Below are 16,887 nucleotides of genomic sequence, written 5' to 3'. Positions count from 1 at the left end.
TTGAAAGAAAAAGCAGAGCATTGGGGACAGGCTCTCAAACTTCCAGGACTTTCTGAGACCCCTGGAGACCTGGTGAATACCTGCTCATGTTCTGCATGTTTACTTTCAGGTGGAATTTAAGCTCAGTGTGTTCGTGAACACGTATGAAGCTGCTCTGGGTTTGGAGCAAACATGTCAGGTTGTTTTTCCAGGCCTGCAGCTGACTTTCAGCTCTACTGGTCGGACGACATACTGATCATATCTGTTCTCTGCTGCTTCCTTTGTCCCAGATCAGGTCAGAAAATATTATTGCTATACTTCAGTTATGACACCAGCTGTGAGGTGTATTTTAAGTTATGAGAATGTGGATGTGTATCTCAAAGTTGGATTTACGAGGCAGTTAGAAGAAATGTTGTAATTCAAGTAATCCAAAATATGTCTAAAGACGCCAAAAGCTTGTTGAACCCAAAGAGTGGAGTGGATGTAGATGCAGGACATCATCGTATCGTCAGCACAGAGGTCACAGATGGAGAAGGATAGACCAAGATTGTTGATACACAGAACCAAGAATCACCAACTCTGCTCCTCGAGGACTGGAGTTAGTGATCCCTGGAATACGCAGTAGTATGCAGTACAACCTGATTTTATTTTCAGTAAAAAGTAGTTCCAGGGTGGTGTTCAGCATGGTGTAAAAAGTAGTTCCAGGTTGGTGTTCAGCATGGTGTAAAAAGTAGTTCCAGGTTGGTGTTCAGCATGGTGTAGTATCTCTTCTTCTAACATGTCTGGAAGCGTCTGGGAAGTGAGGAGACCAGTTGCTGGAGTTTTAGGAGAGGAATGTTGTCCCGTTCTGGCCTGATGCAGGATTCTAGCTGCTCTACAGTCCTGGACCTTGGTTGCTGGATTTCTGCTTCCATGATGCTCCAGATGTTGTGTACTGGTGAAAGGTGTGGACTGCAGGCAGGCCAGTTCAGCAGCCGGACTCTTCTCCTGTGAAGCCATGCTGCTGTGATGGATGCAGGATGTGGTTCAGCATCGTCTTGCTGAAATCTGCAAGGTCTTCCCTGAAAGAGACGTTGTCTGGATGGGAGCAGATGTTGCTCTAAAACCTCCATGTACTTTTCAGCATTGATGGAGCTTCACAGATGTGGAAGCTGCCCACGCCATAGGCACTAATGCAGCCCCATCCCATCAGAGATGCAGCTTTTCACCTGTCCACTGATAACAAGCTGGATGCTCCCTCTCCTCTTTAGTCTGCAGGACACGCCGTCCATGCTTTCCACAAACTAGTTCATATCTTCATCCAGGTTTCCACTTTGCCTCAGACCATTTTAAATGAGCTTTGGTCCAGAGAAGACGGAAGAAGCTGGTTCTGGATCCTGTTCACATCTGGCTTCTTCTCTGCATGATGGAGCTTTAACCTGCATTTGTGGGTTTCAGGGTGAACTGTGTTCACAGACAGTGGTTTCTGGAAGTCTTCCTGAGTCCATGCAGTGGTTTCCAGTAGAGAATCATGTCTGCTTTTAATGCAGAAGATCACCAGCATCCAGCCTTGTCCCCAGCACACAGAGATTCCTCCTAATTCTCTGAATCTTCTGATGATATTCTACACTGTAGATGGAGGATCTTCAGAGTCTGAGGAACATTTTTCTGAAATTGTTCCAGTTTTAGATCCAGTTTGTCTCAGATTGATGAAGCTCTGTTCATCTTTCCATCTGAGAGACTCTGCCTCTCTGAAATGCTCCTTTTATACCCGTCATGTTACTGACCTGTTGCCAGGTAACCTGGTTAGTTGTCCAATGCTCCTCCAGGTGTTTCTGGTTTGTACCAGGTACTTTTCCAGCCTTTTGTTGGTCCTGTTCCAACTTTTTCCATCAGATTCACTATCAGCTCATATTTTCATCTCATGGTGAAACGTCTCAGTTTCATCCTCTGATGTGTTGGTGATCTGCTGCTGGGAATAAAAGATTACCTGATGGGATTCTGGTTTATTTACATTTTAATAAGACCTGACTATGGTGGAGGTAGGATGTACTTTAAGTACAGTTAGTTGCTTCATACTTTTGTACAGAAACATTGTGGGTTGTTTCATATTCGTGTGTCATGAACCTGTGATGAAATTTTCTGTGCTTTAACTGTTAAAGGAAAAAAAACAAAAACAAAACAAAAACAAACAAACAAACAAAAAACAAACAAACAAAAAACGTGCATAAACCTGTTGAAGTGTAAAAGTGTTTATCCGCAGGATTGTGTGGGACTATGAGCCGTGATGATGGCCCACGCGGGGCTCTGTGACAGATAAGTCAGCTGGATGGGAAGGAAATAAAGAGACATGGAAGCTGTTTTCCTGTGTGGGTGAGTTTGTGGAGGACAGCTCTCACCTCTACCCCTGCTCTTCTGGGTCCACACCATTTAACGCCCGGGTGAGCCGGAGGCGAGCCAGGTGGGCGGGGTTTCCCTTCATTAGGCATCAGCCGGACGACCCGCTCAGATCCGACGGGCTTTTCAGTGAGAACGCCCCTTTTAATCACGCGGATGAAACGAACCAATCAGAGTCCGTCTGTAGATAAACTTAGAAAATATTCCAACATGATAAATAATGATGTTCGGATCTTTATGTGTTTAGTAGATAACTTCACATTAATGTGATTCCTCAAACAACTTCTTCTGATTTTATATTTTCCTCCAGCTGCTCCAGGCAGTGAAGTCCTGTTCCAGTCCAGCTTGTTGTTCAGAAACCTCCAACGGATACTGTTGCACTTTGCAAACTACAACCTGAAAGAATTGTGTACAAAGTTATGGCTTTATTATTAACCTTTTATTATGTTTATGATCAATTTCACCCCGAAAGAGCCATGCTTCCCCCTCCTCCGCAGCTCGCCAGGTCACCGCCCGCCTGCCGCTAAAGGAGCGGACCCTGTGAAAAGAAATGTGCTGCGGAGTTTTGTCACCCTGTGGTGACAGAGTCGGCAGGCCTGTTTGGACAGGTAGAGCGCCTCTGCTTTCAGCCCCGCCCAGATACCTGTTGGGCTTTGATAGGCAGCACTCTGACAAGCAAGGCATCACTCAGGTGCGGCGCTGCTGCGGAACACCGAGGACAACGGAGGGGAGTTTATACCCTGCCTGCTGTTTAAGGAGCAACTCTGATCTCCAGGAGGGATAAAGAGGAGTTTCAGACCATTTGAAGGAAGCCTGGAGGAATTCTCTGAGGACAGACGCAGCTTGTGAGACATCCGGACTTCACAGGTGTGTTTCATTTGTAATGAGATTCAGGTTTTACCTGCACGTTTCTTCAGGTCTTCATGTTGATCATTCCTCTTATTTAACAGAAATAAAATATGAGGTTGAGTACTGAAGTTAGAGGTGGAAGTATCCGTAGAAAACCTGAAGATGGAAACTTCTTTTAGTCTTTTAAATCCACATTTCTTCCTGTATTTTTTACAAACTGAATGCACCATCATCATGTGATTAGGGCTGGCTTCCCGGCATTGCCACTAGAACCTGCTCTGACTTCTAGAAAGCTCAAACAGGAATTTCAGCAATGACTTCCTCTTCCAGCCAGTTTCCAGCTGTACCAGACCAGGGAGTGCTGTGAAGGTTTTCCTGTTGACTGGCTTCACCTTTACACGCGTGCCGCTGTTAGAGGTCACATTTAAATGCAAAGCTGGTCAGAAAATGGACATGAAGGATTTAAAGTGGACCATGGAAGCATGAACATTCATCATAAACTGTGACTGACACTAAAATTGTGGCTGTTTAAGTCTCAAACTTTTCTTTAAGTTTGAACTTTTGCCTCCAGTGTGCTCATAAATGTGTGTCATGGTAGCTTAAACTGAGCACAGCTATGTTTAACCCATAGTTTGTATATTTAGTCTGTTAAATGTATCCGTGAACCTTGGGAAGGCAGTTTGATCTCTTTTCCAACATGCAGATATTTTTTTATTTTTTTTTGTCTGTCTCGTTTGCATCTTATCTGAAGATAATCTTTTTTCAAAGATTAAATTCCATGGTGCACGGTGGTGTGGTGGTTAGCACCACAGCCTCACAGGAAGTCGCTGGTTCGAGCCTCGGCTGGGCCTTTCTGTGTGGCGTGGGTTCTCTCCGGGTACGCCGGTTTCTTTCCACATCCAAAGACATGATGTTAGGTGAACTGGTCTCTAAACTCTCCCTAGGAGTGAGTCGTTGTTTGTCTCTCTGTGTGGGTCTGCCATGGACTGGTGACCTGTCCAGGTCAACCTGTCTTGCACCTGCTAACTGCTGGGTTTGGCTCCAGCTTCCCTGCGACCCTTTAGAGGATGAAGCGGCATACATGATGGATGGATAAATCCTAGGTTTTCCTTTCTTTTCATGAACCACAGCAGCCTGCTCAGTGTTCGGACTCCCTGCTCATTTATGGTAAAAAAAGGACTGTACTTGGTGTTTCCTCTCTCTCCAACACTAAAAGTACAAGTTGATTTCATTTATAAGACCTAAATCAACTCTGTACAAAAAACAAGGACGTGTGTTTTGGTGGGTTATTTCTCTCTAATAATCCCGGCTGGTGTTATATTCTACATGCATGGAGAGCCAAAATCCCCTGTAATATGTTGGTAGCAAGAAGAACAAGTAGTTAAAGCAGAAGCCAAGCGGAGGGAAGAAGTGGTTCTACACGATGGAAAGGAAGCAGACTGGTTAAATCCAGTCTAAGGTTCGTTGTTACGTTAAAGTAAAAATGTGGATAACTTGTCATTTCAGACCTTTTGGTTGAACGTCCGCAGAGCTGCTTTTTTGTCATGAGCTTCAGCCTTCTCTGAAGATCCCTCCTCAAACAACGCTCTCCTCATCAGCTGATCCATGGACCCTCAGGTGTGTCCACCTGCTGCCGCCAGCAGCCTGTCCGTCAGCAGCCTGTCCGTCAGCAGCGGCCGCGATCGATCCCCAGCCAGCACTTTCAAGCCGGGACACTCCCGCAACAGCAGCACTGGCTCATCCAGACCCTCCAAACAGGTGAGATGATGATGATGAGGAGGAAGGTTTACCATCTCCTTCTGGAGGGAGCTGGGTGTGTCTGTATGTTAATGATCTAGAGGGTTACAGACGGGGTAATCCATCATTCTGTCTTTCAGTCTCGAAACTGGGAGGTGATGGACGACCTGCAGAATCCAGACCCTTGTTTGGTTCCGGGATCCTCTCAAGACCTCAGTATACCTGGGATCTGTGAAGGCTATTTGATGAAGAGGAGGAAGTACCCACTGAAAGGCTGGCACAAGGTGGGTGGAATACCAGATTTACAGTTCTGGTGGTAGACAGGATCCTGATGTGGTAGTAGGTGGATCATTTCTGGTCTACTGGACACTCGGATCTAAAACTCCTGAACAGGTTCTTCTCCAGGCCGTCAAAGCCATCAGTCCAAAACACAAACCTGGTCTTCTCCTGGTCTTATTGGGGTGTTTGTTAAACCCGTGGGGAAAGTGAGGGAGTTAAACTCTCACTGAGAAAAGCTGGACTGACTTCGCATCCTCTGTTGGTCCAGAGTCCATCCCAGACTAGATGAAGAGGCAGAGTTGTGCTGTTTTCCAGTTGTTCCCAGACGAATTTAAAATTCCAGACAAACACATTATTTGGCTCTCAGAGAGGACATGTCCAGGTAAAAGAGGACGTTTGGACACCGTGACCTGGGGTATCCAATCAGATTTCAGAGAAACCCACCTGACATCAAGTCAGAAAGTTCATGTCAGGAGAAGCAGAGACCTGGACCCGTTCTGGTCCAGCTGTTTCTGGTGTTTACAGAAGCAAGTGATGCATGCAGTCCGGGTGGAGGCGCTGACGGAGCTCACATCAGCCCAAACACAGTCCGTGTGCACCCAGCATCACATGGCCGAGTCTGACTTGGGAATCTCGGCCGAGTCTGACTTGGGAATCTTGGCTAGCTGAACTGAACTGAGATGGACTTTAGTTTCTAACTCTGTTTGGTTGTTTACAGAGATTCTTCCTGCTGGAGAGGGGAATTCTCAAGTATTCAAAGACCCAGCAAGACGTGAGTCATGGACACAGTTGGTCTCCAGCTGGTTTTCGGAGGGGTTTGTAACATTTTCTGTTTGGTTCTAGATTCAGAGAGGAAAGCTCCACGGCTCCCTGGACGTCAGCCTGGCTGTCATGTCTGTCAACAAGAAGTCAAAACGTATAGACCTGGATGCTGGAGACAACCTCTACCACCTCAAGGTAGCCTGATCCTTGAAGTCCATGAAAAGGCTTCATCCTGATCAAATGTAGAGGATTTAAATGAAGGATGTTCTTTATTTTCCACATTTACACCCCCTTCTTTTTTTTTTTTTTTTTTTTTTTTCCCCTGTCAGACAAAGAGCAGTGACATCTTCTACATATGGCTGACCAAGCTGTGTGCCCACCGTGTTTTTAGGAAAAATGAAGCAATGACTGTTCATCGGGGAGTCCTCCATGCGTTGTCGCTGACCCAGAGCACCCTGCCAGCCCAGCAGAACAGAGCTCGGGTCAGTCAGTTTCCACATCCAGCTTCCTCTTTAATGGAATTTTACTCTCAAAACAAACTTTAATAAAATCTGATTTCATCTGGAACAAACCAGGAAGGAGTTGCATCTGAGTACTTTAGCACATGTTAATTCTGGTCGTTTTTGTAATGAAAAGCTCAAATTTGCTTTCCTAGCCCGCTTATTATGCTAGCTCAGCATCCATCTACAATCCAGAGATGGCGAGCCCGGCCCCGGTGCCCACATACCCAGGAGTGACCAGCAAGGTGTCGGCCTGGCTGCAGCAAACCCATGACATCGATGCTACCTCCAACGGTGAGCACCTCACCTAACGTGCATCTATAAAGCAAGGCTTGGTTGGCAGCCATGTTTCCTCATGATCAACCAAATCTGTGCGTGTACTAAAACGGAGCTCATGAACATGCTGCTTTGAGTCTGAATTCATGCTATGATCACTTTCAGACCTGGTTCGCTGTCAGGCAGAGCTGACGGAACTGGCTCAGCTCATACAGAGACTACACTGGCTGGAGGGCGGCCTGCCCATCACCGACACGGACCTGGAGATGAGGATCAGCATGCAGGTAGAACCTGAACACAAATTAAAGAGCTCTGATTGTGGCTCTTTAAAAAGAACTGAACGGCTCTGATTGTGGCTCTTTAAAAAGAACTGAACGGCTCTGATTGTGGCTCTTTAAAAAGAACTGAACGGCTCTGATTGTGGCTCTTTGAAAAGAACTGAACAGCTCAGAATGGGCCCGTCCACAGTTAAACGTGTACATGTGGCTTTTCAGTCCTGTAATCGTAATGGTTGTAATTGTGTTTGTCCTTTTGTTGTTCTCTCTACAGAATCTTTCCCTGGAGAAACCCAAAAAGAAGAGTGGGAGGGCGTTGGGCCATTCAAGGACTTTGTCCCGTGTTGAGGCCATGGGGGGGATGGTAAGAACCTAAAATGCACTCCATAATAATTGTGATAGTTCAAGGCTTCAGAGAGAATATTGAGAATAATCCGGGCCTGGCCTGCAGCCCAGTTTTAATCTGGTCCGTTTCCTGGTGAATGTCACAGAGAAATTCCAGATTATTGTCCTTCAGTAGTGACGAGGAACCCAGAAGGCTTCCCACCGTAGGAAAGACCTCAGAGTTGCAAACCCTGTATCTGGGGGCTTTTTTACTCCAAAGTGAGGATGAACCAGCAGCAGTGGGAAAAATGGACGGTTCGTCTTTAACATCTTCCCGGATGAACCAGACGCTACCTCTGAGTTGTGTTCAGAGACTGCTTTTGAGCTCTGGAATCTGACCCAGATGCCGTCCTCTTACCTGGACCAGTGGCTCAGTGTTGGTCCATCTTGGAGTTCAGTGCTCTGCATGTAAATGCTGGCCATGATGGGAACTGTGGCGATCCCAGAAAAAAGCCCTGGTTTAATTAATTCCTGCTCCTCTGGGACAGAAGACTGTCACAGCGTGGGTTTCTTATTTTCATCCTCTCCCTTTAAGAAGTTTGTAGTTTGATTCCTGACTAGATGAGTTGCTGTGACCAGTGCCTGTTCATGTTGAGTCCTGCTTGTACAGTCTGGAAAGCTCCATGCAGTTGCCATGGAAACGTCTGATCTGTTGAACATACCAGGTACTGTGAGGGTGCCTGGACCCACAGATGGGTCTGGACTGGTTCTCTGATGGACCAGTGAAGCTGAAAGCTTGCTGTAGTTAGTTCTGTTCCTCCCACAGTTCACGTCCAGCCACCTGAGCACCAACTGTAGTTCATCGGTTCAGTCCATCCCCGACTACGTCTACTCCCAGCTGTCCAACCCTCAGGTCACCTCACCTGAGGCCAAGAAGCTCCACCAGGACATCTGTGCTGTGTCTCAGAGAGGTGAGATCTCCAAACTTCCCTTCATTTAAAAGCCGCCTGCAGTCATGTTTAACGCCTACATGCTCTGAATGCTGCAGTCCATGCTGCTCTGAAGTCAGTTCATGAGGTTCTGACCCTGGAGAGGGAGCGACTGAGGCAGGCCTGGACCGGGCCGGACCTGAGGCAGAACACCTCCCAGCAGCTCGCCACGCTCTGCAGCACCCTGGCTGAGGTAAAACACACCTGGCTTACACTCCGTTAGTTGAATCCATGCAGGTCATACAGATTTGTGTCCCAGCATGTGGGAAAAACACACAAACCAAAGCCCAGTTATAAACCAGTTTTAACTGATCTGGTCTTGCTCCAGTTTTTACTGGAGCAGTATCAGTCTGGGCCCGTCAGAACGACAGAAACCAAACCCTGAGATCTGAAACTGTTCAGCAGGTTTGGGCTGTTTTAAGGTGGATCATGAACACACCCAGAGTACGCCTCTCCCTTACACACACACACACACACACACACACACATTTACACACTAAAACTGAGCAGCAGTGTGTTTAGAAAGGCTTGTTTCCATGGTGATGGTCCTTCAGTGTGCTGATGGAGGAGGGTCTATAACTTCCTGCATGTTTCCTTTAGAGCGTTTGAGTTAAACTATTAATGGTGTTGGTTGCCACGGTAACCAACCTATTAAAATAAATGTATAAATAAACATTAAATACAATTTTTAAAAAAATGTGGTTATGGTACATAAGTGGATAAAGAAAATAAAAATGGGTGTGATGGATAAATGATGGGTCCTTCGGTCAGCTGATGGATGAGGGTCTTTAACCCCCTGTTTCCTGTAGACTTCGACCCTCAGCTGATCTCAAGTAAATAAAATTATAAAAGAAAAGGAAATGAAAGTAAAACATGGTGTTTAGTGTTGCTATAACAGGGATGACTTCAGTCTCTTGAGGGTCCAGTCCACCATTTTTGCTCTGATCCACTTGGACAGACCCGTTTGTGGTCCCGGACTTCCTGCCCTGAACATAAACACATCAGAGGATGAAACTTTTACCATATGGTGGAAAATCTGAGCTGATAGTGAATCTGATGGCAGCAACATGGCTGGAAAAGTAACTGGTACAAATCAGTGTTTAAAAAGACTGGATGTATGAACAAAGTCTTTACTTTTGATGTACAACGGTATAAAATCTTGTAGCACAAAGGACAGCGTTCGGTGGGAATGACTGCTGGCGCGTTGCCTTCTCTGCATCCATTCATGTGTTACATCTTCTTCCTTCTGCATGTGTCCTGCATGGCTTGTGTGTGCATGTGTGCGTGCATGTGCAGCTTGACGTGCAGTCTCATCTGACCAAAGTCCACTCGCTTTCCCTGTCTTCTGACTCTTCTGAAGAATCCTTCTGCACCGTCCGTCCGGACCAGGTGTGTACTGCTGCTGTATCCTGAGTCCTGCTGTCAGGCTTTTATTCTCATTTATTTTCCACACAAGTTAATTTCTGAGAGTTTGTCACAGCATTGATGAAATGATGGAAACCACTGCAGTAGCAGATGCCTGGTGGTGGTTGGTGCTGCTGAGGTGACTAAATTCACGCTGTTTGGGCAGTTCCAGCTACAATCTATAGAAATATTTAGGATTTTGATTATTCCAGTGGGAACTGACCCTCACATGTAAGGGTGCACATGGGCTGGTAAAGCATGAAAACAGGGTGGATACAGACTGAAGTATTTCAGGTAGATGTGGTATCTAAAGCAGCTCAAAGCAAATGTTTCCTTGCAGAGGACACCATCCATGGATCGTCACAGTCGCCGTCCTCCTTCGGTGGCAGATTCTGTGCAGGAGTATTTTGATGCCAGTGAGGTGATAGTATGTGAGACTTCATCAGAGGCTGAAGCTTCAGATGAATCTGGTCTGAGTGATATCACCAACACCACCACCTCGGAGCCTGAAGAGGGACACTGTGAGTGGTTTCTACAGCCAGCAGAGCCGTTCCTGCATTATTCTGACCAGTATAATGGACTGGGAAATGACGTTCTCGTCTTGTCTTCGTAGCCACTGCCACCCTCAACTACAGAGCCAGTCTTAGCAGCGCGAACGACAAACCCCGCTTGGTGCCTGCAGATACCGGTAAGCCCACCACTGTGGTGGATGTTGAAAACGCTCCACGGAGGCTTCATTACATTTATTTTTACATTTATTTTTATAATACTGATTTCTGGCATGTAAACACAGACTTAATACAATAAATTTAGTGGATATAACCTCATTCTAAAGTTTATTGATACTCATCCTGAATAAGCCATCTGGAATTTTAAAGCTTGAATAAATCAGTGTAGTTAAGTTTTAATGTAAATGGGATGAAAAATGGTGGTTGTGGTGGACGGTTGTTGCACAATGCTGCAGACTTCAAAACCACAATAAATCCAGCGTATTAGACATGGAGCTGGTCCTTTGTTCTTATTGCTGAGTCACACAGGAAGTCATGATTCTTTCCACCAATCAGAGGATTGCACCAAGCTCCACCCTTTGTTCTGGATTGGTAAGACTGGGACCCGTGTGGAGGGGTCCTAGACATAAAGGACTGGTTGGAGGTTCTGGTGCCAGACCCGTTTAGTGGTGGAGGTCCAGCTCCTTTAAAGGGCCGGCTCTTCCAGCTCCTTCATGCTGCTTCGCTCAGCCTCTCATTTCTCACCTGAACGATCGGTTATGTTGGGCTGTTCATTTTTCTTATTTCATTTTATTCCTTTTTAAATGAATGGCTGAACCACGAAGAAATGAGTGGACAAAGTCTGAACATTATGGCTGAAGTTAGTCTTCAGTATCTCTGATTAGTTTTATTTACTTTTTAACCAACATACTTTCAGACCTGCTCTGCACCATCGTCCTCAGAGTGCCTGCACTGCTTCCTTTCACATGGTGAAGTCTTTAGTCTATGAAACGATGCCATTTCCACTTGTAATTTAAAAATTTTCATTAAGGGCAAAAATATTTTAAGAAATCCACAATATAACAGAGGTTATCTCCAAAAAAAACATTTTCCCACCTCAAGTATAAGATCTTAATAAGATCTTAATAATATTACCTGTAATATTGTTACCTATATTTATTCAGACCCGGGAGTCATTTATATAACCACCTTTTTGTGTACTGTAAACATGTTTGTTACGATGCAGGTCGTCGGACTACCCTTCCCGCCCTAGGAGCGGACAACAGCCACATTGGGATCATGACTATCCTGTACAACAACATAGGCAAGGACCTGTCCAGGGTCTCCATGCCAGTGGTTCTGAACGAGCCGCTGTCTTTGCTGCAGAGACTCAGTGAAGAGCTGGAGTACTCCGAGCTGCTGGACGCCGCAAACCACATCGATGACCCGTATGAGAGGATGGTAAGCTAATTTACTCAAGTGTTGGAGCAAGTTTCAGCAAACACTGAGACGTATGCTTGTTTCCAGGTTTATGTAGCAGCATTCTCCATCTCGGGTTATGCCTGGGCATCCTGGAGATATCGCTACAAACCCTTCAACCCCGTCCTGGGAGAAACGTATGAAAATCATAGAGAAGACAGAGGTTTTCATTATGTCAGCGAACAGGTAAACAGCAGCAGGACATCCGGCCATTTTTATCTGCTAAAAAACAGGAGAGTAATGTGATGATGGGATGTATGTTGTCAGGTTAGCCATCACCCACCCATCTCTGCCTGCCATGCAGAGTCAGAAAACTTCACTTTCTGGCAAGGTAGGGACTGTTGATGTACTTCTGAATCTACCTGGCATATTTTAGTACCACATGCCACTTATCATTGTTGTTTCTGCTTTAAGATCAGAGATGGAAGTACAAGTTTTGGGGGAAGTCGGTGGAGATAATCTCCAGCGGACAGGTCAATGTCACCCTTCCAAAGTGAGTCACTATGATCCACCGGGACAACATTCAGGGCTCTATTTCTAATGGAGGTCCTCGGTGTTGGACGCTGGAGCACATTTTTAGGGAAATGAAAATGGATGTGTGAGTAATTTTGTGTAATTTGTAGGTACGGTGATCACTATGAATGGAACAAGGCGGTGACCTGCATCCACAATGTGCTGAGTCAGCAGCGCTGGTTGGAGCACTACGGCGAGGTGGTCATCAAAAACACACGCAGCGACGTGTGCACCTGCAAGATCACCTTTGTTAAGGTGAAGACGCACCTATGCACTGATTTAATCCCATTAAGCCAGTTTCTTCTTCAAACAGAAGAATGCCTCGAGTGGAAGATGAAACGTCATTAACCCAAAGATGGAAATGAGTTTTGCAGCATGTAGTTCACAGATTTTTGTTTCTCATTTTTCCAGTCTCGCTACTGGAGTTCAGACAACAGTAAGAACGAGGTGCAGGGTGTGGTTCTGGACCGGGCTGGAGAGGTGGTCCATCGCTTCGGAGGCCTCTGGCATGAAGGCATCGTCTGTGACACTCTGTCTACACCGCAGTGCATCTGGAAGCCCAGTGAGTAGACCTGCTTCAAGGCCTCACAAAGTTCTGCACCAGCACACACCAGTCACAGCTTAGGCTCCACCCAATTCCCCTCCTAAGCCCGTAGATGTAGTCGAGGCTCTCGGTGAACACTCTCCAACCTGCCAGGTGTAGCTTCAAAATTAAGCTTTGAAATTATGTCCTGTCATTTGCCATCAACCCTACACCAGACGTATTATCAGTGCATCAGCTACGTGGTGGGTGAACAAAGTGCAGCTGAATGAGGAGCGACTTTTTAAGGAAGTGACGTTTAGAAGGAAAAACGTGGCATTGCTTAGACAGTGGCAAGAGCTAACTGATCCACAACCTGTCCACAAGTTTTCATTTCAAACCATGCACCTCTAACCTCTAATTATGACTGATTAACCCCAATAGATCTCAGAAAGTATGTCCCTCCAGTGTTACTGTAGAGTTGACAAACTGCTGCTGCTTTTTATGGGATTTGTAGATTTTAGGGAACAAAGTAGTGGAGTTGAGTGGAGCACCTGGTGTACCATCTTCAGTTAAATGAACCAGGTAAGATCAATAATTCATCCCCAAATCAGAATTAAATTAGGCTCCAAGTGGAAACCAAATGCTTCCTTTCATCAACCTGAAAAGTTGGTGCTGACAGCTTCCCCACCCAGCCAGGAAGTCAGATTTGGGGGAGGTTGGACTCCTTCAAAGTAAGATGATGTGCTTCTGCTGGCTTCATCAATAGATAAGTGAACTCTTCTTGGTGAAGAAGGAGCTGAGCTGAAAGGAGAAACTCTGGATTACCCTCACCTATGGTCACCAGCTGTAGAAAGTGACCCAAAGAGAGAGAGAACAGATGAGTTTCCTCCTCAGGGTGTCTGGACTCTCCCTAAGACTTGAGGGGAGAAGCTGGGTGATCCAGGATTAGATCAGAGAATTGCTGCTCCTCCACATTCAGAGGGACCATAGAAGGTGGCTCAAGTATCTGGTCAGAATACCTTCTGGACGTCTCTCTGGTCAGATGTTCTGGACATGTCCCACAGGGAGGAGATGCCAGGGAAGACGCAGGACATGCTGGAGGCATTACGCCTCTGGCCTGGGAATGCCTGGAAGAAGTGGCTGAGGAGCGGGAGGTCTGGATTTCCCTGTACAGGCTGCTGTCCCCACGACTCGCCCTGGATAACGTGGAAAGATGGATGGATGGCTTGTTGTCTTGTTTCTTGGCAGAACATCCTGTGTTCTGGGATTAATACATGCATACCTCTTGCGTACAGCACCACGTTGGAGCTTTTTTTTTTTCTTGACCAGGAATCTGAATCATGAGACACTTTTTTCACTTCTCTTCAGATGTGCAGCCCGATGACCACGCCCAGTTCTACGGTTTCTCACGTTACGCCCGAGAACTTAACGAACTGACAGCAGACCTGAAAGATGTCCTCCCACCTACAGACACCCGGTTCAGACCAGACCAGAGGTATAAACCAGACCTGATACTTCAGTTTCAGCTCATACCTGTAACACCAGCTGTTGTCTGAATCTGTTCTCGTTTCTCCTGTAAGGTTCCTGGAAGACGGGAAGGCTGCAGAGGCAGATAAAAGGAAGGATGAGGTGGAAGAGAAGCAGCGAGAGAGGAGGAAGGAGATGGCCAAGAGAGGGGAGGAGCACATCCCAAGGTTCTTCAGGTGAGTTTTACATTAATTGGACCATCATGTTTCAAGAAGATCCTTGTCGTGTGCACAGCAGCAAGACGGGGTTTGCACAGAGCAATGAAAAATCTTACAGTGCAGGCGTTCAGAGAAAACTACAGCGGAGCTCCAAGCAACTTAAAAAAAGCATAAATGGATGTAAATGTTCAGGGTAGTGCAAAGGAAAAATTAAACAGCAAGACAATTTATACATCAATAAAGTACAAGAAAATGTGCATTAGTGAGTATAAATGTGCAAGAACATGCAAATGCAGCTACAGTAGATGGAGGAGCTGCATGGGGTTTACTGGTTACGTAGGCGGAATACAGAGGGGTAAATCCGATTTTTCGTCCGGTAGTTCATACGTGGACGCTGCGGAAGCGTCTACCAGACGGCAGGAGTGAAGCTTCCATGGGAGGGGTGGAAGGAGTCTCTCAGAATTTTCTCTGCTTTTCTGTGACATCTGGACTGAAAGATGCTCTGCAGAGACAGCAGCTTACCACCCTCTTCACCACCCTCTGGTAGGATTTCCTTTCAGCAGAACCAGGATGTTGCAGAGCCAGTCAGGGTCAGTGATGCGTTTTCTAGAGACAAAAAGATGCCCCGTTGCCTTTGATTCAAGCTCTAAGATCCTGTTATCAAGGTTTAAAAAGTGGTCCAAATCAAATCAGCTGGGTATGTTTTCAGAAGGAGTTTTTCCCAACAAATGGTTGACATGCTTTGTAGATTTTCCTCAGTTACATAAGCTACATAAATTTAATATGTATCACACAAACTGGGCTGGGAAATGGTAAATTCTTTAATGAGAACAAACCTCAAGGTAGGTCTCCCACCATGAAACCAAACTAGAGGCTTTAACGCCACCAGATGGCAGTGTAGAACCCCTCTCCCGTCTGGGGCTCCGGCTCAGACAGGACGGGTCACATTGTTCTGCTTCCACTGCTGGGAAGGATGCAGCTCAGCAATAAGAATGTTTCAGCATAGCGCGTCCAGATTGCATGACCTGTTCAAGATGACGTAGCAAGATCCAGCCTTGTGTTAACTTGTCAAAAGTGTGGACTTTAAACTAGCACCAGTTTACCTCGTGTTCATTGGCCAGATAAAAAGCCATGTTTACTTACATACAACATACTTGGTCCTGTATATTACCATCAGCTGCCATGGAAACTGTCCCGAGCTGGATCTCAATGTGTCCATGTTTGTGTACATCAGAATAAAGTTTTACAGCACAGACAACCAAAAATATGATCATGTATGTCGTCGGGTTGTAGGAGGTTTAAAATTTACTAAGAGTGGTATCAACCTCAACTTTCAGCAGAAACAGAATAGTTTACCGTTTGTTGCTAAAGTTGTCTCATATTTATTTTCCTTGACAGAAAGTCCGTGGATGAAGCTGGAAGAGATGTGTGGCTGTCTAATGGAACCTACTGGAAGATTCGCAAAGACCCGGGCTTTTCCAAGACCGAAAACCTGGACTTATGGTAGAACAGAGCTCAATGCCTCGGTCAGAAGAAACAGCTGAGTAGCAAAATGAAGAGCAACGCATGACGTAGAAGAGAAACGAGGAAAGGTGCTGCAGTGAGGCTGCACCGGATCAGGTTTTATGTCGGCATGAATGACGTACAGAGGTGACGTGCCACTGGGAAGCAGATGTTTCCTGGTCTGCAAACCTGAATATTTGCTTTTTACGTAGGATAAATAAATTTGAATTTCACCACAACCCTCTTTAATCTGGCTTTTAGAAAATCGCATGTAAATTCTTGTAGTTTTCTCTTTAGAGTGTGTGTGTGTGTGTGTGTGTGTGTGTGTGTGTGTGTGTGTGTGTGTGTGTGTGTGTGTGTGTGTGTGTGTGTGTGTGTGTGTGTGTGTGTGTGTGTGTGTGTGTGTGTGTGTGTGTGTGTGTGTGTGTGTGTGTGTGTGTGTGTGTGTGTGTGTGTGTGTGTGTGTGTGTGTGTGTGTGTGTGTGTGTGTGTGTGTGTGTGTGTGTGTGTGTGTGTGTGTGTGTGTGTGTGTGTGTGTGTGTGTGTGTGTGTGTGTGTGTGTGGTTAAGCTGTCTTTCTGTGTGTAGCCCAGCATGTATCTTCTCATTTTCAGATGTCATTCTTCCTGTATGTGTCTGCGTGGTGCATAAAGCAGCCGTATTGAATGAGCTGAAAGATGATTGTCAGACTCTTTGGCTCTCCAATGAATTTTTAATCATCTCACACAGATTTTTCAAAGAAAGATTGTTAAATCTGTCCATGCTTTCCCCCCCAAATAAAAGTTTCACCCACCCTTCTTGTTGCTTTCGTCAGCACTGCTCTGAGAGGAAAAGAGGATGTAGACCATAATCTGCTCACTTTACTCCGAGTTTAGCCACTGGAGTTTTTCTGTTTGCTTCTGGAGGACACAGATCCAAAAACTTTGAACCTGAACCGACGTTCCTGA

General features: G+C 45.9%; 1 protein-coding gene across 2 annotated transcripts; it reads left to right on the top strand.

The window, feature by feature from the left end:
- The first annotated feature begins 2,998 nt into the window (after positions 1 to 2,998).
- On the top strand, positions 2,999 to 16,180 carry LOC121649990 (oxysterol-binding protein-related protein 7-like). Of its 2 annotated transcripts, XM_042001172.1 has the most exons (23): positions 3,000 to 3,222; positions 4,711 to 4,962; positions 5,082 to 5,225; positions 5,939 to 5,992; positions 6,064 to 6,177; positions 6,312 to 6,464; positions 6,638 to 6,776; positions 6,924 to 7,042; positions 7,308 to 7,397; positions 8,184 to 8,328; positions 8,406 to 8,539; positions 9,643 to 9,735; positions 10,091 to 10,271; positions 10,364 to 10,438; positions 11,485 to 11,699; positions 11,766 to 11,903; positions 11,985 to 12,048; positions 12,132 to 12,210; positions 12,341 to 12,485; positions 12,642 to 12,792; positions 14,122 to 14,248; positions 14,334 to 14,456; positions 15,837 to 16,180. In XM_042001172.1, exons 2-23 carry the CDS (start codon positions 4,810 to 4,812, stop codon positions 15,943 to 15,945), a joined length of 2,745 nt encoding a protein of 914 aa, XP_041857106.1. In that variant the 5' UTR covers positions 3,000 to 3,222; positions 4,711 to 4,809; the 3' UTR covers positions 15,946 to 16,180. The 2 variants fall into 2 exon arrangements, with proteins under 2 accessions (XP_041857117.1, XP_041857106.1); XM_042001183.1 differs by lacking the exon at positions 9,643 to 9,735 and having other exon boundaries at positions 2,999 to 3,222.
- The last annotated feature ends 707 nt before the right edge of the window (positions 16,181 to 16,887 follow it).

The sequence above is a fragment of the Melanotaenia boesemani genome, chromosome 2 (genome assembly GCF_017639745.1).
Source record: "Melanotaenia boesemani isolate fMelBoe1 chromosome 2, fMelBoe1.pri, whole genome shotgun sequence".
Classification (NCBI taxonomy): domain Eukaryota; kingdom Metazoa; phylum Chordata; class Actinopteri; order Atheriniformes; family Melanotaeniidae; genus Melanotaenia; species Melanotaenia boesemani.
The sequence above is the reverse complement of the archived record's forward strand: the minus strand, read 5'-3'. Positions and strand labels throughout refer to the sequence as shown.

Bases quoted from the DNA above. Each gene is read 5' to 3' on its own strand.
- LOC121649990 (XM_042001172.1), top strand. From the start codon at position 4,810: ATGGACCCTCAGGTGTGTCCACCTGCTGCCGCCAGCAGCCTGTCCGTC. The intron at 5,226-5,938 runs GTGGGTGGAATA...GGTTGTTTACAG, and splicing joins CACTGAAAGGCTGGCACAAG to AGATTCTTCCTGCTGGAGAG. The intron at 10,272-10,363 runs GTGAGTGGTTTC...TTGTCTTCGTAG, and splicing joins GGAGCCTGAAGAGGGACACT to CCACTGCCACCCTCAACTAC.